Here is a 20,977-nt window from a genome sequence, read left to right on the forward strand (position 1 = left end):
AAATTACCTTTTCCATGCTTGGTAAATGGGGGAATGATGCTAGTATGAGGTAGAAGTTATAGTTGTTCATGCGTTTCTTTTCCTGGCATGCAATTTTTGAACTTTTATTGATATATAATATATATTCAGATAGGAGAACAGATCACAAGAATAAATTTTGTTAGATTTTCACAAACAAAATAATTCCATGTAAGCAGGCAAGGAAACAGAATATTCCAGGCCCCCAGAAGCCCATGTTATACCTCTGTTTAGTCATTTCTTACTCAGCCCCTACATGATTGCTATTCAGACATCTAAAGGTTTACCTGCTTTTGAGCTTTATACAAATTGAGTAATACCATGTACTCTTTAGAGTCTGGATTTTTTTCACTCAACTTTCTGTTGATGAGTTTCACTCATTTCATTGCAAGAGGTTGTAGTTTGCTTATTTGGGTAATGTCTGGTTTGGGGTTATTACAAATAATGTTGCTATAAATATGTTTGTACACAAATTTTGTTGACAATATTTATGCATTTTATTGGGGATGAGCTTAGGAATGAGATGAATCGTTCATAGGGTATTCCCACGTTGGACATTAGTAGATAGTGCCAAACAATTTTCCAGAGTAGTTGCACTAATTTATATTCCTATCTGCAGTTTATGAGAATGTCAGCTGTAAACACTTAGTGTTGACAATTCCAGATCTTTCTAATTTTGCCCTTTCTAGTGAATGCATAGTGGTATTGCATTGTGATTTATTTATTTTTTTCCCTAATGACAAATAAAGTTGAACTTCTTATCCGGTGCCTGATGGTCATTTGTCTTTTATTTTGTTTTATTTTATGTTTGCAGAGATGGTATCTCGCTATATCCCAGGCTGGTCTCAAACTCCTGGGCTCAAGCAATCCTCCCATCTCAGCCTCCCAAAGTGTTAGAATTATAGGTGTGAGCCACTACACCTGACTAAATGCTGATACTGTTCTCTGAAGTGCCATTAATATCTTTTGTCCATTAATTTTTTATTGGATTATTAGCATGCCATGTTTTGAAGTTTTAGAGAGAGACATTCTCACAATTAAAGAGAAGACCTTACCAATATTAGAAAGCCTTAAGAAAAATAATAAAGATTCTTTAGTGAACTGTTGGTGAGTTAAATGATTTTAGGAATCTAAAGTTGGGAAGACATTTGCCCTTGTTTTGAAAATAATTAATATTAAGATCTACACTCTCTCAGTCTCTACTGGCCATTCTTTGAAAGCACATTTTGAAATGAAAGCTCGCCAGTAGAATCTTATGCAACAGGAAGCACCAGTGCTAGTGTTCAAGGATCTACAGAAGCTTATGCTGTGTTAATGCATTTATTAATGTTAAAAGACTCTAGTTACATTGATTTTAAGTGGTCTTAAAATTTTAAGTGGTCCAACCATATTTTTTTGTGAGCTATGTTGTATAATGCATGTATAATGTATATATTGTATAATGCTTGTGTACATATAATGTACACAAGCAGAAAGCCTTGTATTTCATTTTAATTAGATGAGTATATGCTAAATAATGACTTAAATTTTTATCAAAATTGTAACTGGAACTTTGTTTTAAAGCACTTTACAACTTACTAAAATTTAGGTTAAATTTCGAGAGGATTCAATATAAAGAAGATAAGTACTAGACAAATTTTAATAGAAAATATAGGGAATTATTAAATGATGAAGCAACTATTTAGTATTTCCTATTTTCCCCATTTGTTCACAATTATAAGTGGCTAAAAACTGTTTCAAACTGAATCCAAAAGAGCAACAATACAACCAACCCCTTGAATATTCTCAGCCAGATTTTTAGAAATTATATTGTCCATGAAATCAAGACCCCTGTTGGAAGTGTAAACTCACTTCGTTTCACTTCCCCCCATGCTAGAAACTATTTTACCACTCTTTGAAGTCCAGAGCACTTTGCTTACACCTTCTCCTAATGTATTGGTTCATTTTTGCTTTTTAATCCAGTTATTAGTGTACCTATGTAATCTTCCTACCAGAGAAAAAGCTCCTTGAGATAAAGGTAATATTTTATTCACTTTTTCACCTACACAGTAGCTAATGTAGGCCTCATAGTACATGGAGTCATATTATGTAGTGAATGAGTTTGTGAATAAACATTTAATAATTCATTTATAAGAAAGTAAAATCTAATCATTATCTAAGATAAATGATTATTTCCAAAAATATCACTTGCCATCACACTGTGATTTTTGTTTTTATATATTAAGAATTTTTATTTTTAAACAGAATGAGAATCTTTCTCATTTTAGTTCATTTTCTGACTTTGAAGGTCTGTGTCCTGTCTCATTTAAAGCCCTGATTAAAACACTTACCTTACTTCTTCAGGGTGACTAAACCCTGACCTTTTAGAAAGTTACCTGAAAATCTGTAGGCCATCTGCTTTGAATTTATTTTCTTGGACTAGAATGATCATGGTGTGAAATTTCTTTATTGAAAACATGCTTATGGAACACATATTATATATTTGACACTACTAGAGACACCATGGGTTTCAGTAGTGAATGAGATAATCTTTAAGGAAATTGCATTCTAGTTGGGAGTATGTACTACCAATAAAAAGATAATACAATATAAATAGGTATGAGAGAAGAACAATAAAAGACGAGAGAGGGACTTTGCCTGCCATTTGAGATAGGCTTGTCAGCGAAAGTACATGTCACTTATGAAATGATATTTGAGCATAGACCCAAATAAAGAGTGAGATAGGAACTATGTGAATATATGAGTGAAAATTATATTAGACAGGGCTCTGAAGCAAGAATAGATTCAGACCATTGGAAAAGCCATGAGGACTCAGACCTCATGAGAAGGGAATGCTGGAAAGTGATGTTAGGTGAGTATCCAGGAGTCAGATCATATAGAACCTTGCAGGCCATGGTCAAGACTGTATCTGATTTCGAGGATGATGGGAAGCTCCATATTGTGAAAGAATTCACTTTGGCATCTCTGAAGATGAAGAGACTGTAGTGGGTAAGATTGGAAACAGGGAGATGACAAATGAATCGGCACCCCATAACATAAATCCTCTAAGAACAGCAGTATTTACTTACATGTGGGAAATTAAGGGATAGGATAGATACAGTCTGTGCCGTGAGATTCTGGAAGCTATTGTGCGTATGTGCCTGGTCTTGGATCCCTGGCTACATCCAGTGTGTTTGAAAGAAGTCTGGTTGAACCAATTATACAGCAGTTACCTGTAAATGCCCTGCTTCATCCCCATATTTTCAGGTATTTTGTGAGCATTCTAAGAAATTGTTTCTGTATAATTTTCAAGTAGAATTCTGGGAAAAGAAGATTATCTGTTGTAAGTACTTTAGTTCTCTTTCTTTCACATACACACATACACTTTAAGGATGATTTTCATAATTAAACCTTTACTTAGTAATTGATACACTATCCCCCCTCCCACCCAAATTTGTAAATGTTAGGTCAAAGGCTAAGCTGCTAAAATAAGGATGTGCAGTAATATAGTGGCTTAATTTTTTTAAATAATGTATTTCTCTTTTGTAATAATCTAAAGATTATGAGGTTTAGCTTGGCATGACCCGAGATTATTAAGTCTTATTGAACCTTCATCTTCCAGCTCATTGCCTTCCTCTGCATCATTGAAGCTGAGGCAAAGACATGTATGTCCCAACTCTTGGGAAGGTGGAGGAGGATACAGAGGAATGGACATGGTATTTAATATCCACACAGAGAAATATCATATATGCCTTCCACACACATCCCATTTGGCTATTGGCTGCCAGGAAGGCTGGAAAAAGTAGGGTAGGTGGAGGCATCTTGATGGGGAGTTAGGAGTTCCTGCCACAAGTACTGTTTCATTTCATAGGCAAAATAAATATCAGATCTTACACATAAATAATTGTAACCTGTTAATGTCAATAAATTGTAAGTCCAGGGAAATAAATAATAGCTGAAATTGAAATCTCATAGGTGGCACGCTAGAGATTAAGAACAAAGCTGTCAGAGATGTATTCCTCAGACACATACTGAATGCTTATTGTGTATTATTTATTGAATTAGGCAGTGGGGCCACACAGATGAATTAAAACATGATTCCAGAATTTCAGGAGTTTATAGTTTGCCCAGTGAGAAATACACAAAAGCTACTGAATGTAGTGTGATAATGTAACAACAAAGCTTTGTGCATTTGCAGCATGGAGAAAGGACCAACCTGGCCACAGCAGTTCAGAGAAGGCTTCACTGTGGAGGTGATGTAGAAGCTAGGTCAGGTAATAAAAATAGAATTGTGTGCCCCACCCATAGGTGACCCTTCTACAGGTGTCCCCTGAAGGTCTGCAGATTTATCGACGAGGTGGATTTGACATAGTTAATAATGAAAATGTGCACCCCGAGAACAAAACCGACTGCTTTTGTTGTCTTAAGTTCTAGGGCAAGAAGATGAATTAAGTAGGAAACAATATAGAAAGATCATTGGAGAATAAAGGAAGGAGACAGGCAGTCAAAGTTTAGTAGGAAGAGAATAGAAGAAGAAAAAAAATGTCCTTACAAGTGGAAGTGAGGAGAGTTGGTCACGATGAACACCAGTACCTGTTATACAGCAATGTAAAGACAGCTACACGCATCAACAACTTTCTGTTTCTGGCCTTTAAAAATTAACATATGAAACTACAAAATCATTTAACCAAGCACAACTTTCATAACAAGTAGAGTATAAAGCTAACTAACATAAATTGAGGATACTGAGCTAAAGTGATGCAAATTAATATATTAGAACCACATTTTGAGTATATAAGACAAAGTATTTTTCATATAAGGTTTTTTGAAATAAATATGTAGCTATGAAAAATGATGCCACTGAATATTTTAATTCATTTGGAAGTTTTATGCTCACGTTTGTGCACTGTGTAGATATATGTAATAGTTAAGTAAAATGAATTTGAATAAATCAATATAGGTTGCATTCAACCTATATTGTCAAGATTAGAGACCTTGGAGATATTGATTGTTCATTTTCTCATGCCATACTTGATTTAAAAGCATTTCATTTCCATTAGAAAGTTGAATAATGTTAACTTTATCATGTATAGGTTTTATGGGAAATTTGATATATTTTAGAATATTTATCATAAATTCTTGGCACATATGATGGTCTATGTTTGTTTTGTTTATTAGTTACTAGTGTATGCACTGTAATTGTGAATTTTTCTTCTCTTTAAATGCGTACGGGGCTCCTTGGTTGAGTGATGTAGATGTTAAAACTGACCCAGCTATTGCAATGATCTCATGTCCTTGTGCCATTCCTGGGATATTTAGCAAGTTCTCTATGAGACTTTCACATATATTGATTGGCTTTTGGGTTGTATTGATCAATGAAACTGTAAAGGTTAACAGGAACATTGCCCAATCCTGGGAAGTGTGGTTGGTGTACTCAGGATTGTTGTCATGTTTTATGTACTGCCTGTGGAAGTGCTGGGGGTGTTTGTTTTAGAACTTTCATTAAATAATCACAGCAGAATTGATCTAAACAATGCAGCAGGATTCCTGTTTACATCTTTTGCATCTTTTATATTTGTCTTTCTTTAAGAGGAAAAAGCCTCTAAGAAACTAACTGGGCATTTTTTTTTTCCATGAAATAGTGAGGCATATAAATGCTTTATAAAGACAAAAAGTTTTTACACACTTTTGGTGTTGACTTAAATTATTTTTATTTTAGTGTATTATTAAGCCTAGGCCTTAATGTTCCCGTTTTACAGCTTACTACATATATAAAGCCAAATCTGAGTTACAGGGAGGGTAAGAACAAACCCACAAAGCCAATCAAGCTCAACATGACAATATTAATTTAATATAATGAATGACATTGCCTTGCTGGAGCTGAATGACTGATTGTAAAATGTGTTTGATGCTGTGACCCTGGGGCTTTGAGTTTGGTGACATGTTCCCTGTGATGTCTCAGTTCTCTTGTCACATATTAGTAATTGAACTTCCATAGAGCCTTTGATTATCCAATGTGCTATAACCTTATCTGACCTTTACTTATTCTGCATGAGGTTACAAAAACAAACACAGTGAAATTGCATGAGTGCTCAGATAATCCAGAGTATGCTGTATTATTATTATTATTATTGTTATTATTTTGAGACAGTCTCACTCTGACGCCCAGGCTGGAGTGCAGTGGCGTGATCTTGGCTGACTGCAGCCTCCGCCTCCTGGTTCAAGAAATTCTCCTTCCTCAGCCTCCAGAGTAGCTAGGACTACAGGTGCACGGCAACACACCTCGCTAATGTTTGTATTTTAGTAGAGATAGGGACTCACCATGCTGGTCAGGATGGTCTTGATCTCCTGACCTCTTGATCTGCCCACCTTGACCTCCCAAAGTGCTGGGATTACAGACGTGAGCCACTGCGCCTGGCCTATTGTTTTTTAATTGTATCAAAATGAAAACACAACGTTAAAAAATTCTCAGGGAGAACTCATGGGCCCTGAGAATCTCTCTACAGACTCTACTTGGAGAAACACTACAATAAACAATTTATTAGATCAAGAGAAAAGGAATCTGGCCTTCATTAACAGTAGAAATTCATGTTCTTTAAAAAATATTATTTGTTAGCCCTTTAATGAAGTGTATATAGCAGACAACAGTGACAGTTTTAAAGTGACAACTTTGTTTCACATTTTGCATGTTTATTATTGTATAAACAAATATGTGAGGCAGTTATTACTATCATACTATCATATTATGTTCACTGAAGGAATATAACCTTATCTAGATGACTTACATAAACTTGTGTTGTATTAAATAGTCTTTTTTAATAGAGTGTAGTAGATTCTTTATCTTTTCAAACACTCATTTGGAAAAATGTGTACATTAGCCACAAAATTATGCTAGATTTTTCAGAATCCTTGTATAAAGGTATGTGAATGTATAACTGTGAAAATTTACTTCTCTAAGAGTTGAATTTTCTTTTTCATTTTAGTCCAGGTGGGTTACATATTTTTTATATGTAATAAAGTTTGCTTCAGCACTTGGGATATTTTCTTTACAAATACTCTAGGAAATGTACAGAAAGTAATCAACTTTGAATTGTGTTATGTTTTAAAAAATCATTTGAAAAATTTTAAATAGGAGTTTGTACTCTATTTCTCTATGTATCTATGAATGGTACTTTTCTGAGTGGTGTCTGGGTTCCAGTCAGGCTACCCAACTGCTTAACATATAATATAGTTGAAATACAATGCATTAGCAGTAAAAAAAAAAAAAAAAAAATCAATATTCTTGCAGTACTCATAAGGGAGGGAAATAAATGAATATTAATTAAAAATTATTGGAAATGTTAGTGTTAGAGAAAAGCAGATTCAATTAAACATCTCCTGAGGTGGGATAAGTTGAATCCTGGATTGAATGGTGGAGGGAAAGGGGCAATTATGGATATAATTTCCACAAGATTAAAGGAAGACTTTGTGAAGGCGAGCTGGAAACAGATACATGAGAGGATCCTACAGTTTTGCTTTTTTGGTAGATAGAAGGTGGAGAAAGGATAGAGAATATATGTAAATTAGGGCTTATAACTTTTAGAGTGTCTATTTTAAACCTCTCGTATTCTTACACAGTGCAATGAAACTACATTTTTAGATAGCATGCATTTTTAAACACAATACCTATTTAAATACCACAGGTATGTTTTTGAACTTTTATTTCAGGTTTAGGGGGTACCTGTGCAGGTTAATTACATGGATAAATTGTGTGTTGTTGAGGTTTGTTGTATAGATGATCCCGCCACCCAGGTAGTGAGCATAGTACCTGATAGGTTTTCAGCCCTCACCCACCTCCCACCCCCCTCTCTAGTAGGCCCCAGTACCCAGTGTCGTTCTGTTCTCTATTTCTATATGTACACAATGTTTAGATCCCATCTATAAGTGAGATCATGCCATATTTGATTTTCTGTCTCTGTGTTAATTGGCTTTGGATGACATCCGGCTGCATCCTTGTTGCTGCAAAGGACATGATCTTGTTCTTTTTTTGTGGCTGCATAGTATTCCGTAGTGTATATGTACCACATTTTCTTTATCCAGTCCACCATTGGTGGGTATCTAGGTTGACTCAATGTCTGCTATTGTGAATAGTGCTGCAGTGATGGAACATACGAGTCCATGTATGTTTTTGGCAGAATGATTTATTTTCCACCAAATATTTATTTTCCTTTGAGTATATACCCCGTATCAGGGTTGCTGGGTCAAATGGTAGTTCTGTTTTAAGTTGTTTGAGAAATCTCCAAAGTGCTTTCCACAGTGGCTGAACTAATTCACATTCCCACCAACTGCGTGTATGTGTTCCCTTTTCTCCACAGATTTACCAGCACCTGTTGTTTTTGATTTTTTAGTAATAGCCATTCTGACTGGTGTGACATGGTATCTCACTGTGGTTTTGATTTGCATCTCTCTAAAGATGAGTTATGTTGAGCACTTCTTAATATATTTGTTGGCTTCATGAAATACTGTTTTAAATTGTTTTGATGGTATGTAGTCACTAGGTAAGGGTCCCTTCTGTGTTCGCCTTTCTGTTATCCAGGTTAGGTTTTCTAGTTTAACCACACCACTCGTCTCTTACGAGTATCCTCACTTCTCCTGCATATTGTTGATCCATTTCATTTCTGTGGCAAAACTTCAGACCTGGTTCAATCCAATTCCTTATTATCTTCATTACTGTATCTGATACGTCAAATCCTGTTAAAGAAAAATCACGTAACTACAAATATAGATTTAATATAAATTTACGGTCTCCGGTGTCCACTGGGACTTCAATGCTGCTTTTTTTTTCTTTAGCGTTTCTCGAATAAGTTTCTCTTTTACCCTCCAAAGGCTATTTTAAACTTTTGGCTTTCCTGCCTCTGTGCCTCAAGCTTAACAGGGTACATTGATTCAAGCCCAGCAATGATTATATAAATTTATTGTCACCAGACCTATAGACTTGCCTGTATCCACACCCATTGTTTTCTCTTTCCCTTCTTTTAAAATAGAAGCTAATCTTTCTTTGGTCTCTTGGAGCCATTCTATCAATTCTTTTTAGGGCTCTTGTTCTGTTAATCTATCTTATACCGATCTCACTGCTGGCTCTTTCTCTTAAAAACATGCATAAATGGGCCGGGCGCGGTGGGTCATGCCTGTAATCCCAGCACTTTGGGAGGCCAAGGTGGGCAGATCACGAGGTCAGGAGATCAAAACCATCCTGGCTAACATGGTGAAACCCCGTCTCTACTAAAAACACAAAAAATTAGCCGGGCGTGGGGGTGGGCACCTGTAGTCCCAGCCACTCGGGAGGCTGAGGCAGGAGAATGGCGTGAACCCAGGAGGCGAGGTTGCAGTGAGCCGAGATCACGCCACTGCACTCCAACCTGGGTGACAGAGCGAGACTCCATCTCAATAACAAAACAAAACAAAAAACCAAAAACAAACAAACAAAACAAAATAGAAACCATGTTTCTACTACTAGCTAGTTTCTTACCTATTTTCATTCACTGATTAACTTTGGAAAAATGCCTTTTTAACTTCCTTACCACACACATAACCAATAACCAAAGTCCTCTAAAATATGCTACTGCCTCATTTAGCTAAGGTAATTAATGCTTTCTTCTTATTAATTCCAATAGGTGTTCAATATTTTACTTCCTCTCTTTATCATATCTAACAGTTTTGTCCATTCTCTGCCAGTCTTCACTTACTTCTATATACCATTCTGCCCATTTCCTTTCTTTCCTGTGTTCATTTTGTCTAATTATCCTCCTTAAATGCTTCTTTTGACTGTCCCTTCACTATCTGCTTCTAGGTTGCCTTCTCTTTCCATTTTACACATCCTGCCTGGGTGATTACATCTGTGCCAATGGCCTTTTTTGCCATGTATGTGATGGCTACTCCCAGTGGCAATGCTGGCTATTCTCAGTTCTGTGTCATCAGCCCACATCTCTCTCCTGATGTTGAGATCATATGCAGGATTGCCGAGTAGGTGTCTATACATGGTTGTTCCACTAGCATCTCAAATTTAAACATGTCCAATGTGAATGGCATCACTTTCCAGTCAGTTGCTAAAACCCAAACTGTGGCCCCATTCTTAATATTTCTCAAATACATTTATTTATTTTTACCCTTATTACATAATAATCGAGTTTATACAATAATCATTAAATTATTGATTGTAGTTTATGCAATAATGATTACATTTTAAGAATTTGGAAAGCACTTACTTTTAAAGAGGATGAACAATTTTCAATTATTATACATTGTTTTTTGGGTTAGTCTAAACTTGATGGGCATAACAAGGCTTTGCATCATATCTGATGTTGTTTCTTCATACCTTTCCAGTTAATCTCATGACCTCTTCATCTTGAATGTTTTCTCTCTCTAAACTAAACTGCCTTCGCTTTTTCAGCCAAATGGCACATGCTGTGATGATTAGAGATATTGTCAGAAACTCTCCAGTGAGTAAAAGCAGGAGGAAGTTACACTAACCCAATTATTAATGTCTAGAGTGTAGAGATGTTAAAATGGTAAAAAGTGGAGGCAATCCTTAATTATTCTTTGTCTATGTGTTTTATTTCCTTTTTATTGCATGCACCCTATACCTGTTGTGTGTTAATGACAATCATCAATTACATTTTCCGTTCTTTAAGACCTTGGGCTTCTCCTGTCTCTGTCCACAATGGCCTGATTGTTACATAGAAATACTGTTTTATAATTAACAAAATATTCTTTACAAGATATGATGAATTCTGATGATTTTCTTTTAAATTTTAACGTAAGTATTAAAGAAATGGAAGACAATATTCCTTATCAAAACTGTGAGCCCATATACGTAGGGAAATACAGGATTTAACTAATTTTCTGTGAAATTATAGTCTGAAAATCACAGTAGTCTTGAAAGCAAAAAGATTATTGAAATATTGGTTATTTTGAGCTTGAACTAAAGGGATTAAATAATTATCTATTTCACTTTGCTTGTGAATACATAGTCTGAAAATGACTAAATATTGATTGAAACCCATGTGTAAAGAAACTGGTAATGAGAAAAATGATAATTGAGTAATGGTATTTACTCTTTCATTTGGAGAAAATTATTCGAGAAGAAATGTGCTAGTAAATGTTTTCTAGACCACTGACAGATAACTATTTTGAATGTAATATAGCATTTTGTAATTTTTCTTAGAAAATTTAATAGAACGCCATTCTTAAATATAAAATAAATATTCCTCTGTGTTTTAGATAAGTAATAATACATTTTACTTGTAAACGAAAATGTGATTTTTTTCATCTTTGAAAGAAAGATCTTTCTTTTTTAAATAACATCTCTAACTTTCCTGGTTTTAAGAGACATATCTCAAAATAAATTGACTTAGCATAGTATCATCTTAAATGAAAATTAGTTCAATGCTGTATCTAATAAATTGTAACTGTCTAAAATGTTACATTTCTAGAACGTTCTTATGTTATATGAAAATATTTATATTCCTGAAAATTCTCTTTCCACAGGTATTTACCTGGATACGTAGTTAATGCATGGACAAAAGAATAAGTTATTCATTATAGTTACAATTTCAATCTTCTCAATGGCTGCCTGTATGTGTACAAGTAAAACAAACAAAAATGTGTATGATTAATGTAATATTTTTAAAAGTAAGGTGCAGGTATTTTATATAACTCTTTCTATGAAAATTATACATATTCTCGAGAACAATTCATTTATCCATACTTTTAGTAATCTGTTTCCTCAGATATTATAGTTGGTTTTTAAATTAGTTTTATTTTTTGTACTGTTTAGATCAGGGTTTGCAATGTAACATTGTGGCATTTTGAAAATATGCATTCCCTTGTCTGCTTTTTCATACAGTTTTCTTTGATGTGGTTTTGAAGTTGCCCGTGATCACTGCATTTTTACTACAACTTGGAAACTAGAACTATTTTTTTTGTACAAGCGTGATTTTCCTTAAATGAGCACACTTGCTATTTGTGAAGCAACTGCTAATTTGTTCTGTAGAACATATCTTTTGGTCAGTTTTGACTAATTTTTATATTTGAGATATGAGCATTTGATAACAAAATTATACTACCCCAAAGACTGTTTTTGAAAGATTTTCCAGAATGATAACAAATTTTTTAATTAATTTAGTTTTCGTTATTCATATCAATATGTTTTCATTTTATAACTGAAATTTAAAGCTTTTACTTCTATCTGATGCATTATATATTATATTTATGTTATATATAAACCAAATATATGTGTACACCATTTTACAATATATAAATTTCAGTTGTTACATTTTCTTTACAATTATTATTACTATACGTGATTTTTTTTTCCAGACTCCAAATTTCTTTGGCTTAAGGACCAACCATTTCCTTCTCATTTTTGTATCTGTAGACTTGACCTCAGTTTAGGACATACAGCAGATACTACATAAATTGAACCAATGACAGGATGTTTATGTGTTAAAATGGCTTTAAATTAGTACCAAAATGATTCATATAAATTCTAGTGGGAAGAGTCACACATTGTTATATCTAAATAAATACGTTTATTTCATTTCCTCTAGGTTTCCTTCACAGCCCAGTTATTCACACGTTGGCAGTGTAGTATCCTCATGCTAGCTGGCCTTGCTCCCCTGGGATCTGTATTGCCCTTGATGTCAGACTGAAAATCAATTTTTCTGGTCTATCCTTGTATAAAACCATCAAGTTATTGACAAATTAAAAAACAAATTTAAGAAGGTGCAAAGATGAATGTGAATTGGGTGAATGGCACATGGTTAACCTTTCGTCAGTTGAAAAACTATTTATTATAAACAACCTATATTAAAATATTTTCCCTTTTGCTAATAATAGAAATCGTAACTCTACACTCAGACATTTATGGTAGGATAAGAATATGGCATTCGCTAAAAATAATACCGGTTTTTTTCTTTGATAATTTTCCACCTGAAGTTGATAAAAACTAAGTGAACCCTGAAATAGCAGTATCAAATGCCTTCTGTTTTGGAGTTCCAATAATACTGTATTTGAGTGATTATAAACTCGTATGTTTTCTCATACATATTCTCATGCATATATATTTAGATTTATAAATTATAATGAAAAAGTTTACCAGAGTGACATTTAGCCCTGAAAACTACTGGAAAAGAAAATTGTACTATTGATTCTGTAAACCTTTTGTCTGTAGACCAAGTCTGGTGTGGTTATCAGGTTATCAAAACACTGAAGAGCAGCTGAAATAAGCAAGGCCAAATAGACTCCATCTAGTGGTTACATGGGCCTGGTGCAACCTAATTTGACTAAAAATTGTTTTCAGGGCAGTGGTTGACAACTCAGATGCCTACAGAAGTGGGTGGATGGGAGAAACATCAATTGTCGGTATATATCACACTTTCTGTATGGTTAGGGAACTATGGTGTAAGCATATAGCATAAAATAAACAAGAAGTAAAAAAAATATATTTTGAACTCAGAATGAAAAAAAACGCAAGCTGTATGATAAATGCCCCCTGGGAATAGCCAGTTCTATGGCAAACCACTAGGCTGATCATCTGGTTCAATTGATTGCTGTTATTCAAGAACACAGGCCTGGTGTTGCTAGACTTTACAATTTTTCTAGAGAAACTGGAGATCTAGATTTGTATGTGAAACCTACTAAATTTAATGTGCTGGTTCATTCTCTTAAAATGTGATATGGCCCCAACTTAAATACATCTTGGTCACATTTGGCTGTGATCTACCATTTTGAGATCTTTGTTTCACACAAGGTCTTGAATTTTTTTTATTATTATACTTTAAGTCCTAGGGTACACGTGCACAATGTGCAGGTTTGTTACATATGTATACATGTGCCATGTTGGTGTGCTGTACCCATTAACTCATCATTTACATTAGGTATTTCTCTTAATGCTATCCCTCCCCACTCCCCCAACCCCACGAGAGGCCCCAGTGTGTGATGTTCCCCGCCCTGTGTCCAAGTGTCCTCATTGTTCAGTTCCCACCTATGAGTGAGAACATGCAGTGTTTGGTTTTCTGTCCATGTGATATTTTGCTCAGAATAATGATTTCCAGTTTCATCCATGTCCCTAAAAAGGACATGAACTCATCCTTTTTTATGGATGCATAGAATTCCATGGTGTATATGTGCCACATTTTCTTAATCCAATCTATCATTGATGGACATTTGGGTTGGTTCTAAGTCTTTGCTATTGTGAATAGTGCCACAATAAACACACCTGTGCATGTGTTTTTATAGTAGCATGATTTATAATACTTTGGGTATATACCCAGTAATGACATGACTGGGTCAAATGGTATTTCTAGTTCTATATCCTTGAGGAATTGCCACACTGTCTTCCACAATGGTTGAGCTAGTTTACACTTCCACCAGAAGTGGAAAACTGTTCCTGTTTCTCCACTCCTCCCCAGCACCTGTTGTTTCCTGACTTTTTAATGATCGCTATTCTAACTGGTATGAGATGGTATCTCATTGTGGTTTTGATTTGCATTTCTCTGATGGCTAGTGATGATGAGCATCTTTTCATGTGTCTGTTGGCTGCATAAATGTCTTCTTTTGAGAAGTGTCTGTTCATATCCTTTGTCCACTTTTTGATGGGGTTGTTTGATTTTTTCTTGTAAATTTGTTTAAGTTCTTTGTAAATTCTGGATATTAGTCCTTTGTCAGATGGGTAGATTGCAAAAATTTTCTCTCATTCTGTAGGTTGCCTGTTCACTCTGATGGTAGTTTCTTTTGCTGTGCAGCAGCTTTTTAGTTTAATTAGACCCCATTTGTCTATTTTGGCTTTTGTTGTCATTGCTTTTGGTGTTTTAGTCATGAAGTCCTTGCCCATGCCTTTGTCCTGAATGATATTGCCTAGGTTTTCTTCTAGGGTTTTTATAGTTTTAGGTCTAACATTTAAGTCTTTAATCCATCTTGAATTAATTTTTTTATAAGGTGTAAAGAAGGGATGCAGTTTCAGCTTTCTACATATAGCTAGCCAGTTTTTCCAGCTCCATTTATTAAATAGGGAATCCTTTCCCCATTTCTTGTTTTTGTCAAGTTTGTCAAAGATCAGATGGTTGTAGATGTGTGGTGTTGTTTCTGAGGCCTCTGTTCTGTTCGATTGGTCTATATCTCTGTTTTGGTACCAGTACCATGCTGTTTTGGTTACTGTAGCCTTGTAGTATAGTTTGAAGTCAGGTAGCATGATGCCTCCTGCTTTGTTCTTTTGGCTTAGGATTGCCTTAGCAATGCAGGCTCTTTTTTGGTTCCATCTAAACTTTGAAGTAGTTTTTCCCAATTCTGTGAAGAAAGTCCTTGGTACCTTGATGGGGATGGCATTGAATCTATAAATTACCTTGGGGAGTATGGCCATTTTCACAACATTAATTCTTTCTATCCATGAGGATGGAATGTTCTTCCATTTGTTTGTGTCTTCTTTTATTTTGTTGAGCAGTGGTTTGTAGTTCTCCTTGAAGAGGTCCTTCACATTCCTTGGCAGTTGGATTCCTAGGTATTTTATTATCTTTGAAGCAATTGTGAATGGGAATTCCCTCATGATTTGGCTCTCTGTTTGTCTGTTATTGGTGTATAGGAATGCCTGTTAATTTGCACATTGATTTTGTATCCTGAGACTCTGCTGAAGTTGTTTATCAGCTTAAGGAGATTTGGGACTGAGACAATGGGGTTTTCTAAATATCAAATCATGTCATCTGCAAACAGGGACAATTTGACTTTTTTTCCTAATTGAATACCCTTTATTTCTTTCTCCTGCCTGATTGCCCTGGCCAGAACTTTCAACTCTATGTTGAATAGGAGTGGTAAGAGAGGGCATCCCTGTCTTGTGCCAGTTTTCAAAGAGAATGCTTCCAGTTTTCACCCATTCAGTATGATATTGGCTGTGGGTTTGTCATAAATAGCTCTTATTATTTTGAGATACATCCCATCAATACCTAGTTTATTGAGAGTTTTTAGTATGAAGGGCTGTCAAATTGTGTCAAAGTCCTTTTCTGCATCTATTGAGATAGTCGTGTGGTTTTTGTCTTTGTTTCTGTTTATCTGATGGATTATGTTTATTGATTTGCATATGTTGAACCAACCTTGCATCTCAGGGATGAAGCCAACCTAATCGTGGTGGATATGCTTTTTAATGTGTGGCTGGATTCGGTTTGCCAGTATTTTATTGAGGATTTTTGCACCTATGTTCATCAGGGATATTGATCTGAAATTCTCTTTTTTTGTTGTGTCTCTGCCAGGCTTTGGTATCAGGTTGATGCTGGCCTCGCAAAATGAGTTAGGGAAGATTCCCTCTTTTTCTATTTATTATAATAGTTTCAGAAGGAATGATACCAGCTTGTTTTTGTACCTCTGGTAGAATTCGGCTGTGACTCTGTCGGGTCCTGGACTTTTTTGGTTGGTAGGCTATTAATTATTGCCTCAATTTCAGAGCATGTTATTGGTCTATTCAGGGATTCAACTTCTTCATGGTTTAGTCTTGGGAGGGTGTATGTGTCCAGGAATTTATCCATTTCTTCTAGATTTTCTAGCTGATTTGCGTAGAGGTGTTTATGGTATTCTCTGATGGTAGTTTGCATTTCTGTGGGGTCGGTGGTGATATCCCCTTTATCATTTTTAATTGCGTCGATTTGATTCTTCTCTCTTTTCTTCTTTATTAGTCTTTCTACAGTCTATTTTGTTGATCTTTTCAAAAAACCAGCTCCTAGATTAATTGATTTTTTTGAAGGTTTTTTTTGTGTCTCTATCTCCTTCAGTTCTGCTCTGATCTTAGTTATTTTTTAATCTCATTTATTTCAGAGGACAGAAAATTTGTGGGCATCTTCCATTAACACTGTAAAGTGAGACTGGATTATAAAGTTACTGAATTATTTGTTGTACGGAACTTGCTTGAATGTCGTTTTTATTCAACAACTGGCCCAATTCAAGATGCTGAAGTCACAGCTTTGGATAAGACTAGCTCTTCTCCTTGGTCTCTCTCAGTGTGGTACCTTAAATGATGCACCAAGTAATGTGATCACAAAGCACGGTCACTTTCTGCAGGGGTTGCACACTGAGATGTTTGGATATAACTTTCCAGTTTTTGCCTTGTTTTTTGAATTCCATATAGAATTCCAGTTCATGATTTTTATTACTTTAGTGTATCTTTCTCATAACCTTCTGCTAGCATCTTTGAAGTTCCTGAAACATAGCACTCAATTATAGAGTTTGCAATATAAAGTAGAATAAACACTAAAATATTTTTTGTTTGTTTGTTTTGCTTCTACTTTATTTCACCAGAGACTTTAACCTTGACCACACCTTTCCTCATCTATACAGAGTAAGTGAATAAAGAGAAAAGAGAAAAATGGCCAGGATTCAGGATTCTTTAAACTTGTTCTGAAAGTAGGAGAGACAAAAATGAAAGGAACCATAAATAGCCGTGTGGCCTAATTTCTTCTCCCAAGCCTCCTCTCTTCATTGTGTTGGGCAGTCACATTCAAAGTCAAGTCATGGTCCTTCTAATTGCCCACCACGCCCATACAGGCCCTTTAGTCCCCTGATCTGATTGACAACTGTCTTGTCACTTGTTTCTTCTCCAGGCCCCTGGTTTCCTTGCTGTTCCTTGATTGCATCACATATGATCTCCTTTACCTCTTACATGTTTGTACTTCACTGATTTTCTCTTTGCCTAAAATAGTACACTTATAGATATCCACTTTTTTCCAACCTTCTACATGTCTTACTAAACTTGTTGCTTTCTTAGTGAGGTCCCAGTGAGAATTGCATCCACACTTTCCCCTGCACTCCAAATCCTCTTTACTCTGCTCTACTTCCCTCCCCCATATGAATGAAGATTTTTTACCATAATTGATAATTTCCTTATTTCTTGTGTTTATTGCTTATTGTAAGTATTTTCTCTGCTAAAGTATAAGTATTTGGAGGGTAGAGATTATTGTCTTATCTTGTTTACTTATCTGAAGTATCTGAAAACAGTATCTGACATACAATAGATACTTAATATATATATTTTCAGTAAAAGAATGTTGAGCTACTTATTCATTAAGGTCTGGGGGTGCTTCCCACAGCTCGCTATAATTGCCAATGGGAAGAATTCTTGAAAGAAATTTTATCGTGTGTGGGCTTATGATCTGTTTTGTCTTTATTGCTAGAAAGTACAAAAACACGTTACAGGGAAGAGACATTTATATGTTGAGGTCTCAAAAACACAAAAGCAAAAAGAACTGTGTACATTTCATCCAAATACAGAGGGAAGTCACTTTGTATAAATGATTAGTGTAAAAAAACTATAAAGGCATAGAAAGAGCAAAGAATATGAGGTCGGAAGACCTGTGATCGTGTCCTGTTACAGCATTTGCTAGTTCTCTGACCTTGGTTAGCTGTTTACCTTAGCTAATAGCTGTTTACCAGAGCTAATAAGCTCTGAGACTTATTACCTTATCTTTAGATGTAAATAATAATATAGGAGAATTTGTCTTATTTGCTTTATTAGTGTTTAATGATATGTTTTCTTTATTAATGTATACTTGTTTCCTTTAACAGTTACCCAACATCTATCTAAATTTGTAATTATTTTGTTTTTCTCTTCACCTGACAGATTCACCTTTTGCAATACACAGGCTCTACAGGGGCAATTCTGTGTCTTTCATTTATCAGTGTTGTGTTCCCAACTCTTACATACCATATCTGGTATATAATAGTTGCTCAGTAAAAATGTTGTAACATGAATAGTTAAGCAGTCTTAAGTCGTAAAGTTTATGTGATATAATAATAGTAGGTTGGTTTATAATTAATGATTATAATACAATTGTTATTACTATCACTATCTAAAGCATTATCATCATCATCAAATACGTGTTACTCAGGCTCCTTTAATCTACTGCCAAGTGGCTGATCATCTTCTAGTATTACTACCTTAAGTTAGAAGTTTAGTGAAACAATACAAAAAACACTTTACTGATCTAATGGTCTTGGCATAGGTCTCCAAGCTGGCTGGTGTCTTCGTCAAGCATGACATCAAGAAAGGTGACACTGTCGTTATCTACATGCCCATGATCCCACAGGCAATGTATGCCATGCTGGCATGTGCAAGGATAGGTGCCATCCACAGTCTCATATTTGGAGGATTTGCTTCCAAAGAACTAAGCAGTCGCATTGATCATGTAAAGGTAAGTGCTTTATTTTGGGAAATCATATTCATCTGTGGAGGAATCATCTGAGAATGATCTACACCTGTTAGAGCCTCCCTTCAAATAGGATGGTTGATATATACTTTTTCTAGAAATCATTATATTAAATACCAAAAAGACACCTACATGCATACATTTATTGCAGCTTAATTTACAATTTCAAAGATATGTAATTAACCTAAGTGACCACCAACTGAAGAGTGGATAAAGAAAATGTGAGATACACACACACACACACACACACACACGCACCATGGAATACTTCTCAGCCATAAGAAAGAATAAAGTAATATCTTTTGTAGCAAATTGGGTGGAACTGGAGAACATTACCCTAAGTGAAACAACTCAGGAACAGAAAACCAAATACTTCATGTTCTCACTGTTAAGTGGAAGCTAAGCTATCTGTATGCAAAGACATATAGAGTGGTATAATGGACATTGGAAATCCAGAAAGGGGAAGACTAGAAGGGGGATGAAGGATGAAAAGCTACCTATTGGATACAATGTACACTATTTGGGTGACAGGTACCCTAAAAGCCCAGACTTCAAGCTATTTAAATAAATACATAAATAAAATGTTTTTTATTTCATGTACATCTGTTAATCACACATTTGTTTTAAAGTCAGTTCTATGTGAAAGACATCTTGCTGGGTGCCTTGGGGAATATAAACTATAAGAGAAGGTGTATGCTTTCCAACTTAGCTTGTCATATATTTGGGTGTATAAGACATAGAAGAAAAGGACTAATAACTAATTTGTTCATTCAACATATATTTGATTAAGCTCCCACTATGTTCCTGATACTGTCTTTGCAACTGGATAATAAGTAATACTTATCAAATGGATGGGACATATAACTAGTTTTACAATCCATATACATCCAGGAAGTGTATATGTTTGAATGGGGTACAAAAATAACAATTTAGTGAGTCTGTTGTGAAATATCATTGAGCTATTTAATCTAAAACAGCACAGTGTCTGGTATATAGTACTCATTTAAAAAATGTTAACTATTATTAATCTATGAATTTAGTGTAGGAGTTAGAAAAATTTTAACTGTAATTGACCAGACAGTAAATATTTTAGGCAGTATGGATGACACAATCTCTATTGTACCTACTCAGCTTTGCTGTTGTAGCACAAAAGCAGCCTTAGACAACACGTACACGATAGGTGTGTATTTGTCAATAATATTTTACAGAAACAGGCTTTGTGCTGGGTTTGGCTCACAACCATAGTTTGCAGACCCCTGATTTAGAGGAAGGAACACTTTCTTTCAGTCGGGGTGGCCAAAGAAGGCTTCCTGAAGGAGGTGAGATTCGAGTTAGATCTTGGCTAAGATTCAGCTAGTTGAAAAGAATGACATATTAGGATCCAAAAAGGCAGAAAAAGAATGTGAGTCAAGCAGTAGAGACAGGAAACGGTAAAATTCATTTGGAAGGACAGTAAGTAGACCATTATGACTAAAAGGTGAGAGACGGTGAGCTTGCAAAGGCGGGTTTTGTCTGAACTGGATTCTGTTAACGAGTAAAAGTTTTTGAACAGGCGAGTGTCACGTTTGAAGCAATGTTAAGAAGAGGCAGGTCTTGCAGTATGTGAGTAGGAGTGAAGCTGGAAGCTGTAATAAAAACCTTTGATAGGTGATCTGTTTGTAAAACGGTGGGCAATATGAAGGGGAAAAAGGACTCTGGGAAGATTCAGGAAGGAAGCTGCCTATCAGAGTACGAGATGGTTGACCTTTAGAATTTTAGAA

The 20,977-nt window shown here is 35.3% G+C and overlaps 1 protein-coding gene across 1 annotated transcript in view; it reads left to right on the forward strand.

The window, feature by feature from the left end:
* The window catches only part of ACSS3 (acyl-CoA synthetase short chain family member 3), a 182,755-nt gene that overhangs the window by 35,472 nt on the left and 126,306 nt on the right, over window positions 1–20,977 (forward strand). Inside the window, exon 3 of the mRNA XM_005571636.5 lies at window positions 19,014–19,202. Coding sequence (XP_005571693.1) covers window positions 19,014–19,202 — 189 coding nt within the window. The remainder of the gene's footprint in view (window positions 1–19,013; window positions 19,203–20,977) is intronic.

Source organism: Macaca fascicularis, chromosome 11, assembly GCF_037993035.2.
Source record: "Macaca fascicularis isolate 582-1 chromosome 11, T2T-MFA8v1.1".
Lineage (NCBI taxonomy): Eukaryota > Metazoa > Chordata > Mammalia > Primates > Cercopithecidae > Macaca > Macaca fascicularis.